Genomic DNA, 15,333 nt, shown 5'->3' with positions numbered 1-15,333 from the left:
CCCCACAACAAACACTCTGTGAGGTGAGTGGGGCTGAGAGACTTCAAAGAAGTGTGACTAGCCCAAGGTCACCCAGCAGCTGCATGTGGAGGAGCGGAGACGCGAACTCGGTTCCCCAGATTATGAGTCTACCACTCTTAACCACTACACCACACTGGCTCTCAAGTTTCAGTGGGAAATTGCTGCTGCCAGGGACTTTTACAACTAATTGTATATATTTTACCTTGATAGATGGTATTTTACTACTGCAAACTTCATATAAATGCTATATTCTGTAGGTTATCCTGAGAGATTTTGGGAGCAATACTGGTGGTGTATAAATTCACAAAACAAAGAAATATTTTTGCTTCTTGCCTGCAAGCAGCTCATTTGTGTGAACTAAAACATTAGAAACTGTACTGCAATTTCAGTCATGAAGGCCTTTCTAGCTATAAAGTGGAAAAAATATTTCATCATTTTGTTTTCAAGAAACATCAATTAATTTAAAAGCTTATGCACAAGATATAGAAGTCACACACTTAAACAGAAATTTTTTAATCTCATTTCACTACCGCTGAAACTGACCATACAACTTGGTCCTCTGTTTCACAAATGGATCAGTAAATATACAAATATTAATCCAGTATAGATATATTTTATATTTACAGAGCTTGGCTCATTACTCCAACATCCCTAAAAACTAAAAATCAAGCCAGTCACCAGTTCTATACTACACCTGTGGTACACTAATTAATAGACTGCATACAGATATGATAAAAAGTTATTACAAATGTTTAAGGCCACCATTAAATGGAACTCAATTATTTTGATACACAAAGCTCACACAATAAGGGAGGGGACACACACAAAACTGTCTGCTTTTGTGTTCCTTCTTATTTTTCTATCTAGTCTGTTAGCTTCACCACTACAACAAAAATCTTGTATCCTATTCAGTGCTGATGCTTTCCGGTTTTCAACAAACATGAAACTGTCTCTTTTGTACCAGTTAAATTTGTTAGAAAACTGAGTATCAGTGTCTTCCACTGCCTGTTTTGGATTTATGATATGTTAAGTCACAAAATCACATCAAGTTACATATCCAGGAATATATCCCAATTCTGTTTCAGGACTTTCTTTTTATGTCCCTTGTTTAACATTAAAGCTCCAATAAGATTAAACTTCTCTTTCATACATTAATTTGTGAACATTAATCCAAATCCTGGTTCATGTTTCTACCAAAGCTGTAACTAACCTTCCAGTTCCTCAAAGTTTTTCCCCCTGGATTGTCCTTGCCCATATCTTTCACATTTAGACAGTGCTTTAGCCTTAAAAATATGAAGCAAGCATTACATATAATTTCCCCCTGCACATTATTATTTATTATTACTTACTGTTAATAATAATACTTTATAAACAGACTTCTTCCTACATGGCAATATCACTCAGGAAATTTATTTATTTCACTCCTGAATAGAGAAGGGGTATTCTGGGCTCATCCTAACATTTCAAGTCTTTGAAACAACTGTTCTACAAAGATTCCAGTTCATTCAGTATTTAGGGCTGAATATACTGTTTCCAACAACTTTGACATAATAGTTGTGAATATTTTTGGTTTGTTCTTAAATTTTGTATTGCTTTTATTGTTCTGTTGTTGCTGCCCTGGGTCCTTCAGTGGAAGAATAGGATAAAAACCTAATTTAATTAATCATAGAATCATAGAGTTGGAAGAGACCACAAGGGCCATCCAGTCCAACCCCCTGCCAAGCAGGAAAAAACCATCAAAGCATTCCAGACAGATGGCTGTCAAGCCTCCGCTTAAAGACCTCCAAAGAAGGAGACTCCACCACCCTCCTTGGCAGCAAATTCCACTGTCAAAAAGCTCTTACTGTCAGAAAGTTCTTCCTAATGTTTAGGTGGAATCTTCTTTCTTGTAATTTGAATCCATTGCTCCGTGTCCGCTTCTCTGGAGCAGCAGAAAACAACCTTTCTCCCTCCTCCATATGACATCCTTTTATATATCTGAACATGGCTATCATATCACCCCTTAACCTTCTCTTCTCCAGACTAAACATACCCAGCTCCCTAAGCCGTTCCTCATAAGGCATCGTTTCCAGGCCTTGGACCATTTTGGTTGCCCTCCTCTGGACACGTTCCAGCTTGTCAGTATCCTTCTTCAACTGTGGTGCCCAGAACTGGACACAGTACTCCAGGTGAGGTCTGACCAGAGCGGAATACAGTGGTACTATTACTTCCCTTGATCTGGATGCTATACTCCTATTGATGCAGCCCAGAATTGCATTGGCTTTTTTTAGCTGCTGCATCACACTGTTGACTATAATAAATCTATCCAACCTTTTTTCTTTTTTTGATAGCACAGTATAATCTCAGACTGTTTTTGTTCCAACATCAGCCTGTTCTACACCATTCTGACAAGGTACCAGCCTTGCCATCTAATGATTGGTGCCCATAGCCCTTTATTACTGGAATATTTTTAAGTTTATACTCTGCCTTTATTACACCATGTTTGTGGAATTTTTATAGACATCAAAATCAATGTTATCTGCAAACGAAAAAACTGCTGCTTTCAGTTTCCCCTGGGGGTATTTCCTATTCCTTTTCTTCTCAGCAGCTGAAGGTTGGACTTCCCTTTTCCCTCAGCTAACAAAAGATTAGAGCTGCTTGCCCTTTTGGCATTTTCTTTTCAGCTCACCAAGCTTCACTCGTTACTGTTTAGAACAGCCTCCCCAAGCCTGGCATCTCCTGGTGTTTTGTATTCCAACTCTCACCACCCTAGCCAACACAACCAATGATTAGGGATGGTATTCCAACACATTTGGAGGGCATCAGGTTTGGGAAGGCTATTTCTGAAGCTTCAATCTTCTACCCTATATGTTTTCCAGGAAAAGCAAAATTTAAGGCATCATGCAGAAATTCTTTCTTACTTTGTCTTCACAGTGTAAGTAAAAAATCTGTTTTCTGGACCCAGGATAATAATCCGAAGTACACTGGGAAGCATGTCAAGTAGTCAGAGGTGGTGGTAATGAGGAGTTTTAATGTACTACACATAAATATATCAAATATCAAAATAATAATAATAATAAGGGGGGACCCAACACAGATATTTTGTTAAAAACTGAAATGTAAGCAAACTTTCTTATCAAACCACAACTACTACTTTAAATAGTAACTGAGGTAGCAAATAAAATTGTACTGTGTGGTATATTTATGAAATTTAAAAGTAAAATAATGACTACATATATACCCAGTGTTAGAGATAGAGCTGCAAACTGCTGTGGTTTAAAGGTGTAATCCAATGATGCCTTTGTTTTTACCAGCTCGGAAAATGGGGGGTGGGGGTGGTTTCTATTGTCACTTTTTAAGATAGCAAACAAAAGGAAGGTTTTATTATTCAGAATTCAAAACATCACAGAAATAGTCCTTCACAGTTAAGTGAGTTGTCTCCTCCATCTCAGTCGCTGCCCTCCGCCTGAGCTGCCATACGACATTTTGCTTATAGAACTTCTTGGTTTCAAAAAAGTTCTAAAAGCAATATGTCATATGGCACAGGAACTTGTATTCCAAGGAATTTGTAAAACATAAAAAAATCAGAACTAAAGTAGCTTTTGGGATTTTCAGTACCCTCAACATTATTTAATGGAAACAGAAGAACCCCAGAAATAAACAAGGTTTTCATGCAATTGAGTAGCAATATATCCATGGATATTTGGTTAAGTTTTATCACCACTGACCTCTTCAATACTAGATAATCATACACAGCAAATGTCATTAACTAGACAAAATAGTGTATCCTGAACCCATTTTATTTATATCCCAATCCATCTCATTACAGTACATATTACCAATAATCACCCCAAAAAATTATTCGGCTCACTGTCACAAATATATTTATCCTGCTCCTCTTTTAATAACTTGTGGTTCTCCCCATTATCATTTTATTTTAACAAGCATTCTAGTTTGGGCTGAGAGAGAGTGACAGATTATTTATTTATTTCCCGCCATTCCTCCCAAAGGATATTGTTATAAGCAATAAAAAACAAACAAACACAAAAAACTTAAGAATAATTTCAGTACAGTGCAGACTGGGAAAAGATCACAGCTTAAAAGGCTTGTTGAAAGAGGAAGGTCTTTAGTAGTCACTGAAAAGACAACACAGATGGAACATGACTAATATTCAAGGGGAAGGAATTCCAAAGGGTAGATGCCACAACACTAATGGACTGATTCTAACCTTGTGCAGAACAGACCTCCTTATAAGATGGCACCTGCAAGAGGCCTTTATTTTAAAATGCAGTGATCAACTGAGTATGTTCACGGTGAAACAACATTTCAGGTATCTGGTGCCAAGATGTGTAGGGCTTTATACACCAAAACCAGTACCTTGAACTAACTGGTGGCCAATGCAATTCTTTCGACAGCAGAGTAGCATGTTGGTGATATCTTTGCAATTGCAATCGAGCCATTGCCTGATGGGACCAAATACACAAAGTTGTTCTGTATCTTGCAACATTTATATTAATTTTCCAACTTAAAGCCCTAAAAGTACTGCTTGTTATTTATTTAGTCATATATAATTGCATTTCTGTCCACATTTCTAGCTATAAATCTAGGGTCTAAGATCTGCACCAAGATGAATGGTTAACAATCTGATGTTAAAACACTGGCACCTGCAAGAGGCCTTTATTTTAAAATGCAGTGATCAACTGAGTATGTTCATGGTGAAAGAACAGTGACATATGCCTTAGTTATATCCCGTTATAATTACTGTAACACACACCACCTGGGGCTGCCTTAGAAAAGTGCTCAGAAACTTCCACTGGCTCAAAAAACTGCAGCCAGATTGTTAGCCAGGGCTGGCTGTAGGCAGCATCCCAGTCACTCAGCACAACAGCTCCCCTGGCTACTGGTCTGTTTCCAGGAACAATTTAAAGTGCTGGTTATGACATGGACCACTTATAAATGCCATCTCCAACTCCTCGAAAAATTCCATCCACGGGGTCTCTGAAAAAATATATATATTACTTGGGAAGACAGGCGAACTAATGTCAGTGTACTGGAAAAAGCAAAGATCACCAGTGTTGAAGCAAAATAAAAATAAAAAAATCCTTCCAGTAGCACCTTAGAGACCAACTAAGTTTGTTATTGGTATGAGCTTTCGTGTGCATGCACACTTCTTCAGCATCAACTTTGTTGGACTGCTCATGTTGTTCGGATGCCTGATTATCGCCTCCAAAGCAACTACATTCGTACCGGAAGTCATTTCAACTTCCAAAATGTTCAGAAACCAAAGTGTGGCTTCTGATTGGCTGCAGGAAGCTCCTGGGTACAACTGCATTCTATTCCGAAATTAAGAAATGCTGGTGGACAACAAAAGAGGTTTAAAGACACTCCCAAGGCATATAAATTCAATAAATAAAAATTAATCTTTAAAAATGAAGTATAAGCACAGATAATTGGGTGGGAAACACTGGCCAGCGAGTGTTCCAATTGGAGAATAGCCTCTACCAAAGGCATCATGGACTTTGAAGAAGCACAAATTCAGGCCAAAAGGAAGAAAGGAGCTAAGATGAAGGCACCTATGTCCCCACTGTGGAAGGACATGTGGATCCAGAATTGGCCTCCACAGTCACTTGCGGACATACCGTTAAGAAGACAATCTTACTCGGCTACGAGTGATCACCAAATAAAAAGAAGAATACAGCATACAGCATTTTTCCAGACTGTTTGAAAGAGCTTATTTCCTCATATACTAGTAAAAATCCTATAAACCAATAAGGTGGGCTGAATCAGTATTCTGCACAACACAATTAAAACAAAATAAATGAGACCTTAATTATGAGTTCATGCAGAGGGCGCTGTTACCATTCAGCTGGCAGCCCATGGCCCTCTCAACCAATCTGGCTGCCTTCTCCATTGTCTGGATATTCTGGTCTGCCAGGAGGAAAAACAGTGTCCTCAGACGAATGGCCCAGAATGGCAAGTATAAGCAGCGTGACGATTTCTTCCCTCAAGTCTTTATATAAGGGGCAAGACAGGAGTACATGTAACACAGTCTCCACATTACTGACTCCACAGGGGCAGAGTCGATTCTGAAATAGTGTTTTTGAGAATCGGCCTTAAAGAACAGCGGAAGGTAACATATCCAGTCTTATTTCCTCATATGATCCTGCTGGGCTCTGAGATCTTCCAGGGAGGCCCTTCTCTCTGTCCCACCACTCTCACAGGCACACTAGGCAGGGATGCGGGAGAGGGCCTTCTCAGTGGCTGCTCCTGGACTTTGGAGTTCCCTCCATAGAGAAGTTTGATAGGCTCCCTCCTTGTTGTCCTTCCACTAGCAGGTGAAGAGTTTCTTGTTCCAACAGGCTTTTCGGAACTGACTGCTTTGGATGAAAGAGCTGGTAATTATCTGTATGTTTTAATAGATCTGATAGATGATATAGATAGATGATTTTAATTTTATTAATGTTTAATTGTTTGTTAATGATTGTTCCCCTTCCCTATGTTTTAGCTATTCCTATTTTTTTCTGTAAGCCACCTTGAGTCCCTGTCAGGGGAAAAGGCAGGATATGGGCCTTTGGGCATCCCTTTTGATTTTCAGTGACCCTCAGTTTGGCACTAACTGGTATCACAAAATGTTTCAGTTTTGCCACAATGTTCCTAGAAAGGGTGGTCTAGCACTATAGCATTCTAAATTATGAAGCAAAACTAAGAAGTCTAAATCTGATTTATACAGTACCTCCTACCTCTGTAATCCCTTTGTGTTGTGCCTAGATTATAAACCCAAGACCAGACGTCTATTTATTGATCATTGTTAAGACTCTTTTTGGACTGAAGACCTGTGTAAATGTACTTCAAATAAATCAAACAATAAAAAGATTCCAGCTCTGTGCTGAGCAGCTGGGTGACTAGATGATCTCCAATATCTCTTCTGACTATGAATCTTTGATTGGTTCTAATATCTGGGGCTCCTAGCCCTCTCCCAACTCAATCAAGAGCCCCTCACTGGTTATCTGAAATGACAGCAAATGGAAACTTGGTGTTATTGCTCAATCAAGTATGGTCCAAAAAAGCCATTTTTAAGCTCCATTGTAATATGGAACTATATTTTAGGTGGCCAATTTGCTCACTAGAGGTCTGCTGCATTACAGAAAAGGCCGTCAGAAAAGCTTAAAAACTAAAACTCACTAGCTAAGCAGTGGCACTTGGAATAATTTTGGTTTCAAACGTAATTGTTAGAGTAGATGTCTTATAACATCAATTTATGATACAGCATTTGCCTATAGCAGCCAAATTCCAGTGTTTTACAATGAATTACTGGAAGCCTACTATAACTGATAAAGAATCAAGCCTTTCACGTTTTCATCCAATACCTAGGAGTTATTTTTCAATACAATTTGGGGTGGAACGCTCAAATTCAACACCTACTTAGCAAGGCCAAAACTCTGTCGTACGCGCTCCTCCGATTCTTTTTTTCGGATGGAGCTTTGCATGTTCCCTCGGCCCTAAAGGTGTTCAAGGCAAAAGTGGTTGCCGTGCTTGCTTATGCTGCCCCGCTTTGGGCTGCGATGACAGATCTTGCCCCTCTTGAGACGCTGCAAAATCAATTCCTACGCCGGCTCCTAATGCTCTCCTTGTGGTTAAGCAATGCAGCCATTCGCTTAGAATTGAAGATTGCATCCTTAGAAACTTGCCTGTGGAAGCAAGTCTTCAATTATTGGTTAACATTGTGGCATAGATTACCAAGCCACTACCTTGTCCAATGCTTATGGTGAGATGAATTCTCTAGCCTTTGGACTAGTAGAATTCATGCTAAACTCCTGAGTTATTATGGAATCTCTCCTTCAGATTCCCTAAAATTAGATCAAATTACTGCTCAAAGACTGATCCGCCAAAGACTGGATGACATTGATCTTCAGCGAAATTATATGTTGGGGGGAGGTGTTTGTTCGCCCCAGAACATCGGTATCACCTTAACTTACTGCGTTCCATCATACCTTTCCTCCCTTTCGACTGTTGTCCATAGACTGGCCTTCACCAAAGCGAGGTTCAATGTTTTTCCCTCCAACGTCCTGAGACATAGATTCTCAAAGGGCCAAGCCTCTGCCATGTGCGAATGTGATAAGGAGACACTGGAGTCTCTCCAGCACATTATGTTCGCTTGCCCCTTGTTCAACGTGCCACGGGCAAATTTGTTGGGATCAATCATACAGAAACTAGAGGGCACCCCACCATAGAATCATAGAGTTGGAAGAGACCACAAGGGCCATCCAGTCCAACCCCCTGCCAAGCAGGAAACACCATCAAAGCATTCCTGACAGATGGCTGTCAAGCCTCTGCTTAAAGACCTCCAAAGGAGACTCCACCACACTCCTTGGTAGCAAATTCCACTGCCAAACAGCTCTCACTGTCAGGAAGTTCTTCCTAATGTTTAGGTGGAATCTTCTTTCTTGTAGTTTGAATCCATTGCCCCGTGTCCGCTTCTCTGGAGCAGCAGAAAACAACCTTTCACCCTCCTCTATATGACATCCTTTTATATATTTGAACATGGCTATCATATCACCCCTTAACCTTCTCTTCTCCAGGCTAAACATACCCAGCTCCCTAAGCCGTTCCTCATAAGGCATCGTTTCCAGGCCTTGGACCATTTTGGTTGCCCTCTTCTGGACACGTTCCAGCTTGTCAGTATCCTTCTTGAACTGTGGTGCCCAGAACTGGACACAGTATTCCAGGTGAGGTCTGACCAGAGCAGAATATAGTGGTACTATTACCTCCCTTGATCTAGACGCTATACTCCTATTGATGCAGCCCAGAATTGCATTGGCTTTTTTAGCTGCTGCATCACACTGTTGACTCATGTCAAGTTTGTGGTCTACCAAGACTCCTAGATCCTTTTCACATGTACTGCTCTCAAGCCAGGTGTCACCCATCCTGTATTTGTGCCTTTCATTTTTTTTGCCCAAGTGTAGTACTTTGCATTTCTCCCTGTTAAAATTCATCTTGTTTGCTCTGGCCCAGTTCTCTAATCTGTTAAGGTCATTTTGAAGTGTGATCCTGTCCTCTGGGGTATTAGCCACCCCTCCTAATTTGGTGTCATCTGCAAACTTGATCAGGATGCCCTCAAGCCCATCATCCAAGTCATTGATGAAGATGTTGAATAAGACTGGGCCCAAGACAGAACCCTGTGGCACCCCAGAATTCCACCTCGCCCAAATCTTGCAGGATAAGGATACTCATACGACCCTGAAAGTGGCAAGGTTCCTGGTCGCTGTCCTTACCCAAAAGCGACGCCAAGGAGCACTACAACCTAGCTAAGGCTTAGTATGCCATTCTATTTTATTGTATTTCATTGTTACTGTGGTGTTTTAGCGGCTGTTGTTCCCACTTGCACAAGTTGTTATCTATGTGTTTTTTTACTTGTATGGGCCTATGGCCATAAATAAAAATTCTATTCTTTTACGTTTTCATAATTAAGCTATGACCAAACCAAAACCCAATACCTTTACAAGTTTACAAAACTTACAAGTAAAACTGCTTTGAAAAGTTGCAGCATGGATGGAATTTCAATCTTCTCTCATCTGCTTTTGCACAATTGCATATGAAAACCAATACCATAAGTGTGCATAATATATCTCATGTTTTATAAGCGAATGAGTTATACACAAAAGTGCCCTTTTATGGTAGGCTCACTTTATATCACTTACAGAGAACAAGACAGAATGTAAGTACTGTAACTAGAAATTTCACTGCAAAAAAAAACTAGACAAATTCTTTGCTTTTAGCTATAGCTTACTTCCTTACATCTCATCTGAAAGTCTCACTAAACAATATTATTTCTTCTAAAGAACACCAACCTTGGATGAAACAACAACCTGACCAAAATAACTTTTAGAATTTAGGTAAAAAGCAGCCACTAGTATATACCATCCATTCTAAACTTCCTGCTCAAGTTCTCTAACTAATTTGCCTTTACAGCAGAGATTCTTGATGTTGCCTGAATTTTGTATTCACTTAGCAGTTTGAAGGTTTGAATTTCTTTTACAGAATCACACTCTGTGTGTGGCTATTAACTAATGTATTACCACATGCATCCTCCAAGGAAGCATACACAGGATAGGTCCCATTAATTCTGTGCAACAATCCTGTGGGTGTAGGTTTGGCTGAGACACAGTGACTATGTTTGCATGTCACTGTAAACCATAGTTAGTGCCAAGATGGCTCCTGCTTTGCTCCTCCCCTAACATAAGCAACTGCAACAGACCACAATTCCTAACTTAGTATTACAGTACATCTGAAATGAAGATCATGGTTTCTTTCCTTCTAAACAAACCATTATGTGAAGCCAGGGGTTGTTCTGGGGATTTCAACTGTGGTTTCAGTGCAACAAACCACAATTCCCAGGTTGGATGTAATGCTAAGCCACCGATCTTGGCTTATTGCTCTATCTTGTGCTCTTGGCCACCTTGTATGTAAATGTCTCCTCATGCAATCATCTCTGATTTGCAGACAGTTGGGTCAAGGACAATGCCTGTAGAAACACATGAAAAGTCAAACGGATTGAACCCTGCCCTTTCAGACAGTTTTGCTGTGCGCCAATGTGGCTGGAATTCAGCACACACAAACCTAAAACCACAGCTATCATACACTGAGATTGTCATAAGACAATCCATAAGAAGATGTTTTTTCCTCACCTGGAGGAGAGCAGTTATCAACTGGAGAGGAAACTCCATACTCATGGTCTATTCAATTTTTAAGCCCCATGTTTGAAATGAATGGATGGATGGATGGATGGATGAATACAGTGGCTTTATTGTCTGGCATTACTAAACTTATTTTAACTTGGCTTACATATGTTGCTAGTCCTTTGCTTTTGCAAGTTTCTGCAACTATGCTAAGGTTCTACCAAATTTCACAAACGATTTGGATGTATAAATGGATTTAGGTGTCCACGGGACTAATGGCGGGAAGGGAGAAATCAGCATTAAGTTTCTTATTGAGTTGCTTTCTTCTATTCAATGCTCAGCAAGCCAGATATTTTTAGTGTCAGATTTGCAAGAATTAAATCAAGGTTGTAGAATCAGTTCTGTAAGAGTCAGATCCCAAGAACTTCTTCAGAGATATTCCTTGAAGTGATTCATTGCATTTTTAAAAAAATAAAGACACTGGCAAAACAAGATACTGATCCTCAGCATGGAATTTTCTAAGTGCAGTGCTTGGAATGAGAAATGTGAAAAGGCGCCCAAGTAAATTGATGGGGGCAGTGTTAGTTTTAATAAAGGATAGAAATAGCACAGTTTAAAGAAGATGTAATGTTTGCAAAGTCACTTGCAAAAATTAATATATGGAGCAAATACAGTCTTGTACATTTTCAGTCCAGAAAGTGACCAGAGTCTGGATTTCTCCTCAGAACTCAAATGTTAAATTTAGCAAATACAGTAAATTACCTTGCAATCATTTTTCCTTAAAAGAAATAGAGCCCCGGGCATCTAAAATTACTTCAAATAGGGTCTGCTGCGTACACTGGAAAGAAGGAGTGTGAACCAAAACACTCATCACATTAGAACTCATCAGGAAGACAGAAACAACATTAATATGCTTCTATATCTCAAATGCTGCTTCACTCATTCCTCACTATACACTTGTATAGTGATTTTTTTCTCACTGAATTCTGGAACAACTTAATACACTAGACCAGGGGTCGGCAATTGCCTGGGTGCTACAGAGGGAGCGAGCAGCAGGGGCATAATCTTTCGGATCGTTTCAGCTCAGGCAGCTCCACGTGGTGATGCAGCCTCGCTGTGGAGTCAGGAATTACTCGGGGCGGGGAGGGCCTTTCCTGGGAGGGGCTGCACGCAGGTGGGCGCCAGAGAAGCCCAAGTCCCTTTCCGCCGCAGGAAACATCGCAGGCGGCGGCGCTCTAGCTGTTGCCGTCTCTATTTCTCCTCCAAAAGGGGAAGGAGCAGGAGGCGGGCTGGGATCCATCAGCTGGGAAGGGAGGCTTCACATTGCTTATCGGAGCAGCCCCCAACCCATTCCTACTTGTGTGCGGGGATCTCTCTCCTGAGGCTTTTTAAAAAGCACCTTCCCACTGTCCCTCAAGCTTCACCTGGCCACTCTCTCACCCTCATCTACTTTTTGCAGAAGGAGCTGTGCAGGTCCATGTTGCAGCAGCTTTGAAGAAGTCCTTGTCTGTGAGATGCCACGTGCACTGCTTTCCCCTCCCACAGCCCTAGTTTTTTCCTTCCTTTTTCTGAGTGTGTAAAGGTCAGGGGTGGATATGGTCAAAGGGGTCTCTTGGGAGTCTGCCTCCCTTTCTGCAAAAAGGCACCTGTACTGGTGGCGGCTCAGAGCTTACCCAGCACCAAAGTCCAGTCTCCCTCTCTCTCTCACTCACACACACACACACGGTGCCGCTTCTCCAGAGCCGCCATCCCATCTTCGCCTCAGCCGTTCATTTTTTTTTTTTTTCAAAATATAGTCCGGCCCCCCCACAAGGTCTGAGGGACAGTGGACCGGCCCCCTGCTGAAAAACTTTGCTGACCCCTGCACTAGACATTTATCAGCCACAACTGGTCACAAACTTATTGACTAATTTTCTATTTTGTTTCGACTATGGCAGACCAACACGGCTACCCACCTGTTATTGACTAAAGTTAATTATACTGCAGTCTATTTCCCTCTCCATTTTCCTTTTACAAGCAGTTAGGCCAAGAGTTGTCAACTACCCCAGACCACCAAGTGGGTAAGTGGGTGGGGATTTGAACACATATCTCTCTGGTCCAAAATTCTGTTTCCCCTACCCACTAGAGGCTTCCCAGCTCCAAGTTCACATCCTTAGAGCTCAATCCTGTGTATGCTAACTTTGAAGTAACCTCTGTTGCATTCACTGACACTTATTTCCAAGCGTGCATGCATAGGACCAGTCTATCAGGTATTATATTCTCCTATGGTCTTACACAAGACAGCTCTCAGAGTCACATCAAAGCAATTGGCATACTTTTCCATGTATAAGACTATGTTTTATTCTTTAAAAATCATGCTAAAAAGTGGGGGTCGTCTTATACATAGATAGTGCATAGGGTGGACGTTTCATTGGTTGCTGCCGTGGCTGTCAGCGGCTATTGTTCATGTTATTGGTTGCTGCATCAGGGGCAGATGGGAGGCGGATTCAGCGACGTGTGTGGGTGAGTGATTTTCGACAATGCCCCCTGTCAGGGAACTGTCCCCTAGTCTTGAATTTCTACTACTCACTCATCAGCAGCACAGCTGCACAAAAAGTAAAGTGTAAAAAAGTGTTTAAAAATCTTCATAAGCATATGATAGGAAGGGGGGAAGGAGGGGAGACTGGGGATCAGAAATAAAAGTGGAATGGGGGGGGGGGTCTTTTATCTGGAATTCTGCACCTATTGGCCAACTACAGCATTACTGCAAGACCCCATCAGCTCAATAACAATCAACTATCTTTCAAAATACCGTTTACCAGAGGTGAACACCTTGTATACAATACAAGCATTCAAACTGGCACTTGAAAAACAGATAACAACAGGAGGCTTGGAATAATGAACCACAACTTTTACAAGATAACATGGCAGAGAACTCGTTAACACCTGCAACAGAAGAGATCAAAGCTAAACTGGCTGGTCATAACAATTTCTGGTGTCCAAGTTCTCCAAGTATCTGCATTGCTGAAGTTGTTTATCTTGAACAGCTAGCTGGGTGCAGCGTGCACATTTAAACAAATGAGTGTATGAAAGATCTTTTCCCAATACGTGGGGTATGATAGCTGGCATCAGATTAATTAGGACAGCTTAAATCTACATTGTAAAACCTCCCACTAATCCAACAGCTTCTCGATTAACATTTTGCCCTCCTGCTTATTAACTGTTTCCAGTATCACTGGCTATTTTAAAAGAGCATGCACTGTTTCAGGCACACAAAATGGGGGGGGGGGTTAGGTGGTCACTGACCATTAAATTAACAAGCATGCTGAAGAAAAGCTGGAAGGTTTAAAAAGTAGCAGCAATGGGGACCTGATGACCCCATGTGAGCCCGTACACACTCACCCATCCCAGCTGTTATCTGCCACACATATTGTTTTCACATTTTGCTCCTATGTACCCATTTAACAGCTGCACAAACACCCCACAAGCACACGAAAAATGAAAAAGAAAAAGGTTGCTGTAAGTAGCACAGGCCTTTGAAATGTCACTGTCACACAAGGGTGTCACCACCAGCCCTCAGTCCAGTCTCTAGTTCTGCATCAGCCCTTCCTGCCCCCCCCCCCGATTTATGTCACAGCTCCACCTGCTTGTTCCTCCACACATCCTAGCAGTGGACCACTCTGGACTCCCAAGAGTCCCTCCACCAAGACCATTAGTCTGCCCCCCTTGCAGCTCCCTTTCCTGAGAGTGAAAGGATACAGAGATCTCCCACCCCCGCATCTGTTTGCTTTGTGGCTTCGGCAGATCAACCCCATCCAGGATCAAGAAGGTGCCCCATTATCCCCCACCATGAGCAATGGGGAAACTGCAGCTCTGTGGGGCGAGGGACCGGCTGCCCTTCCGCCCCATCTCTATGGGGGGTCTGACAGCTGCTGCTGCTGCTGCTGCCGCCCGCTCCCTTCCCCGCAGCCCCACAGCGCAGGCCAAGGGCCGCCCTTCCGCCTCCCCCATCCCCACAGGATCCTGTAGCTACTCACTAACGATTATTGTGATTAATCCCGGCTTATTATTCCCATTCCCTCAAATGCCCCCCGGCAAAAATGGAGCCCCCTCCTCCCCTCCCGCGAGGAGGAGGCGAGTCAGGACACCCGCGCCGAGCCCCCTCCCTCCCCCAGGTAACGGCAGCCCCCTCCCCAGAGCGCCCCCGGCCCCTCACCCTTCACGATGCGCTCCGTCGTGGACAGTTTACCGCTCTGGGCGCGCCCGGACATGGTCCCGCCTGCCCCGTCCCGTCGGCGGCTCCCGGGACCTTCGTGCCTCCCCGCGGGAGGGGCCGGGACTCCGGCGGCGGCGGCAACGGCAGCGGCTGAGCAGGCCCAGGCGGCGCGGGCAGAGGCGCGGACGGGGGAATCCTCTCAGTGCCGCGGCGGCGGCGGCGGCGGCGGCGGCTGTCTCCACCCGAGCCCCCCCGAAGCTGCCCCCACCACGCATGCGCCGCTCGCTCTCCTCCCCGCCCCTTCTACGGCACACAAGGCGCAAGCTGTCAAGGCCGCCGTCTCTCGGCGTCTAGCGCGCAGGCGCACGCAACCCCCTCTCTCCTTCCTGGCTCGCGAGCTCGCCCGCCCCCGCGAGCTCGCCCCCAACGCCGTTACGCATGCGCCGAGCGACCCTGCCATTC

General features: G+C 43.0%; 1 protein-coding gene across 5 annotated transcripts in view; it reads right to left on the bottom strand.

The window, feature by feature from the left end:
- Window positions 1–15,054, bottom strand: part of PPP3CC (protein phosphatase 3 catalytic subunit gamma) — an 80,017-nt gene extending 64,963 nt beyond the window's left edge. For 3 of the 5 annotated variants that reach the window (XM_033172222.1, XM_033172221.1, XM_033172223.1), the window contains exon 1: window positions 14,872–15,017. In XM_033172222.1, the coding sequence (XP_033028113.1) occupies window positions 14,872–14,926 (55 nt within the window). In that variant the 5' untranslated portion in view covers window positions 14,927–15,017. Of the gene's footprint in view, window positions 1–14,871 lie in introns of all 5 variants that reach the window. The other 2 variants (XM_033172225.1, XM_033172224.1) reach the window with 2 other exon arrangements.
- Between the last annotated feature and the right edge of the window lie 279 nt (window positions 15,055–15,333).

The sequence above is a fragment of the Lacerta agilis genome, chromosome 15 (assembly GCF_009819535.1).
Source record: "Lacerta agilis isolate rLacAgi1 chromosome 15, rLacAgi1.pri, whole genome shotgun sequence".
Classification (NCBI taxonomy): Eukaryota; Metazoa; Chordata; class Lepidosauria; order Squamata; family Lacertidae; genus Lacerta; species Lacerta agilis.
This window is presented reverse-complemented; position numbering and strand designations above follow the sequence as displayed.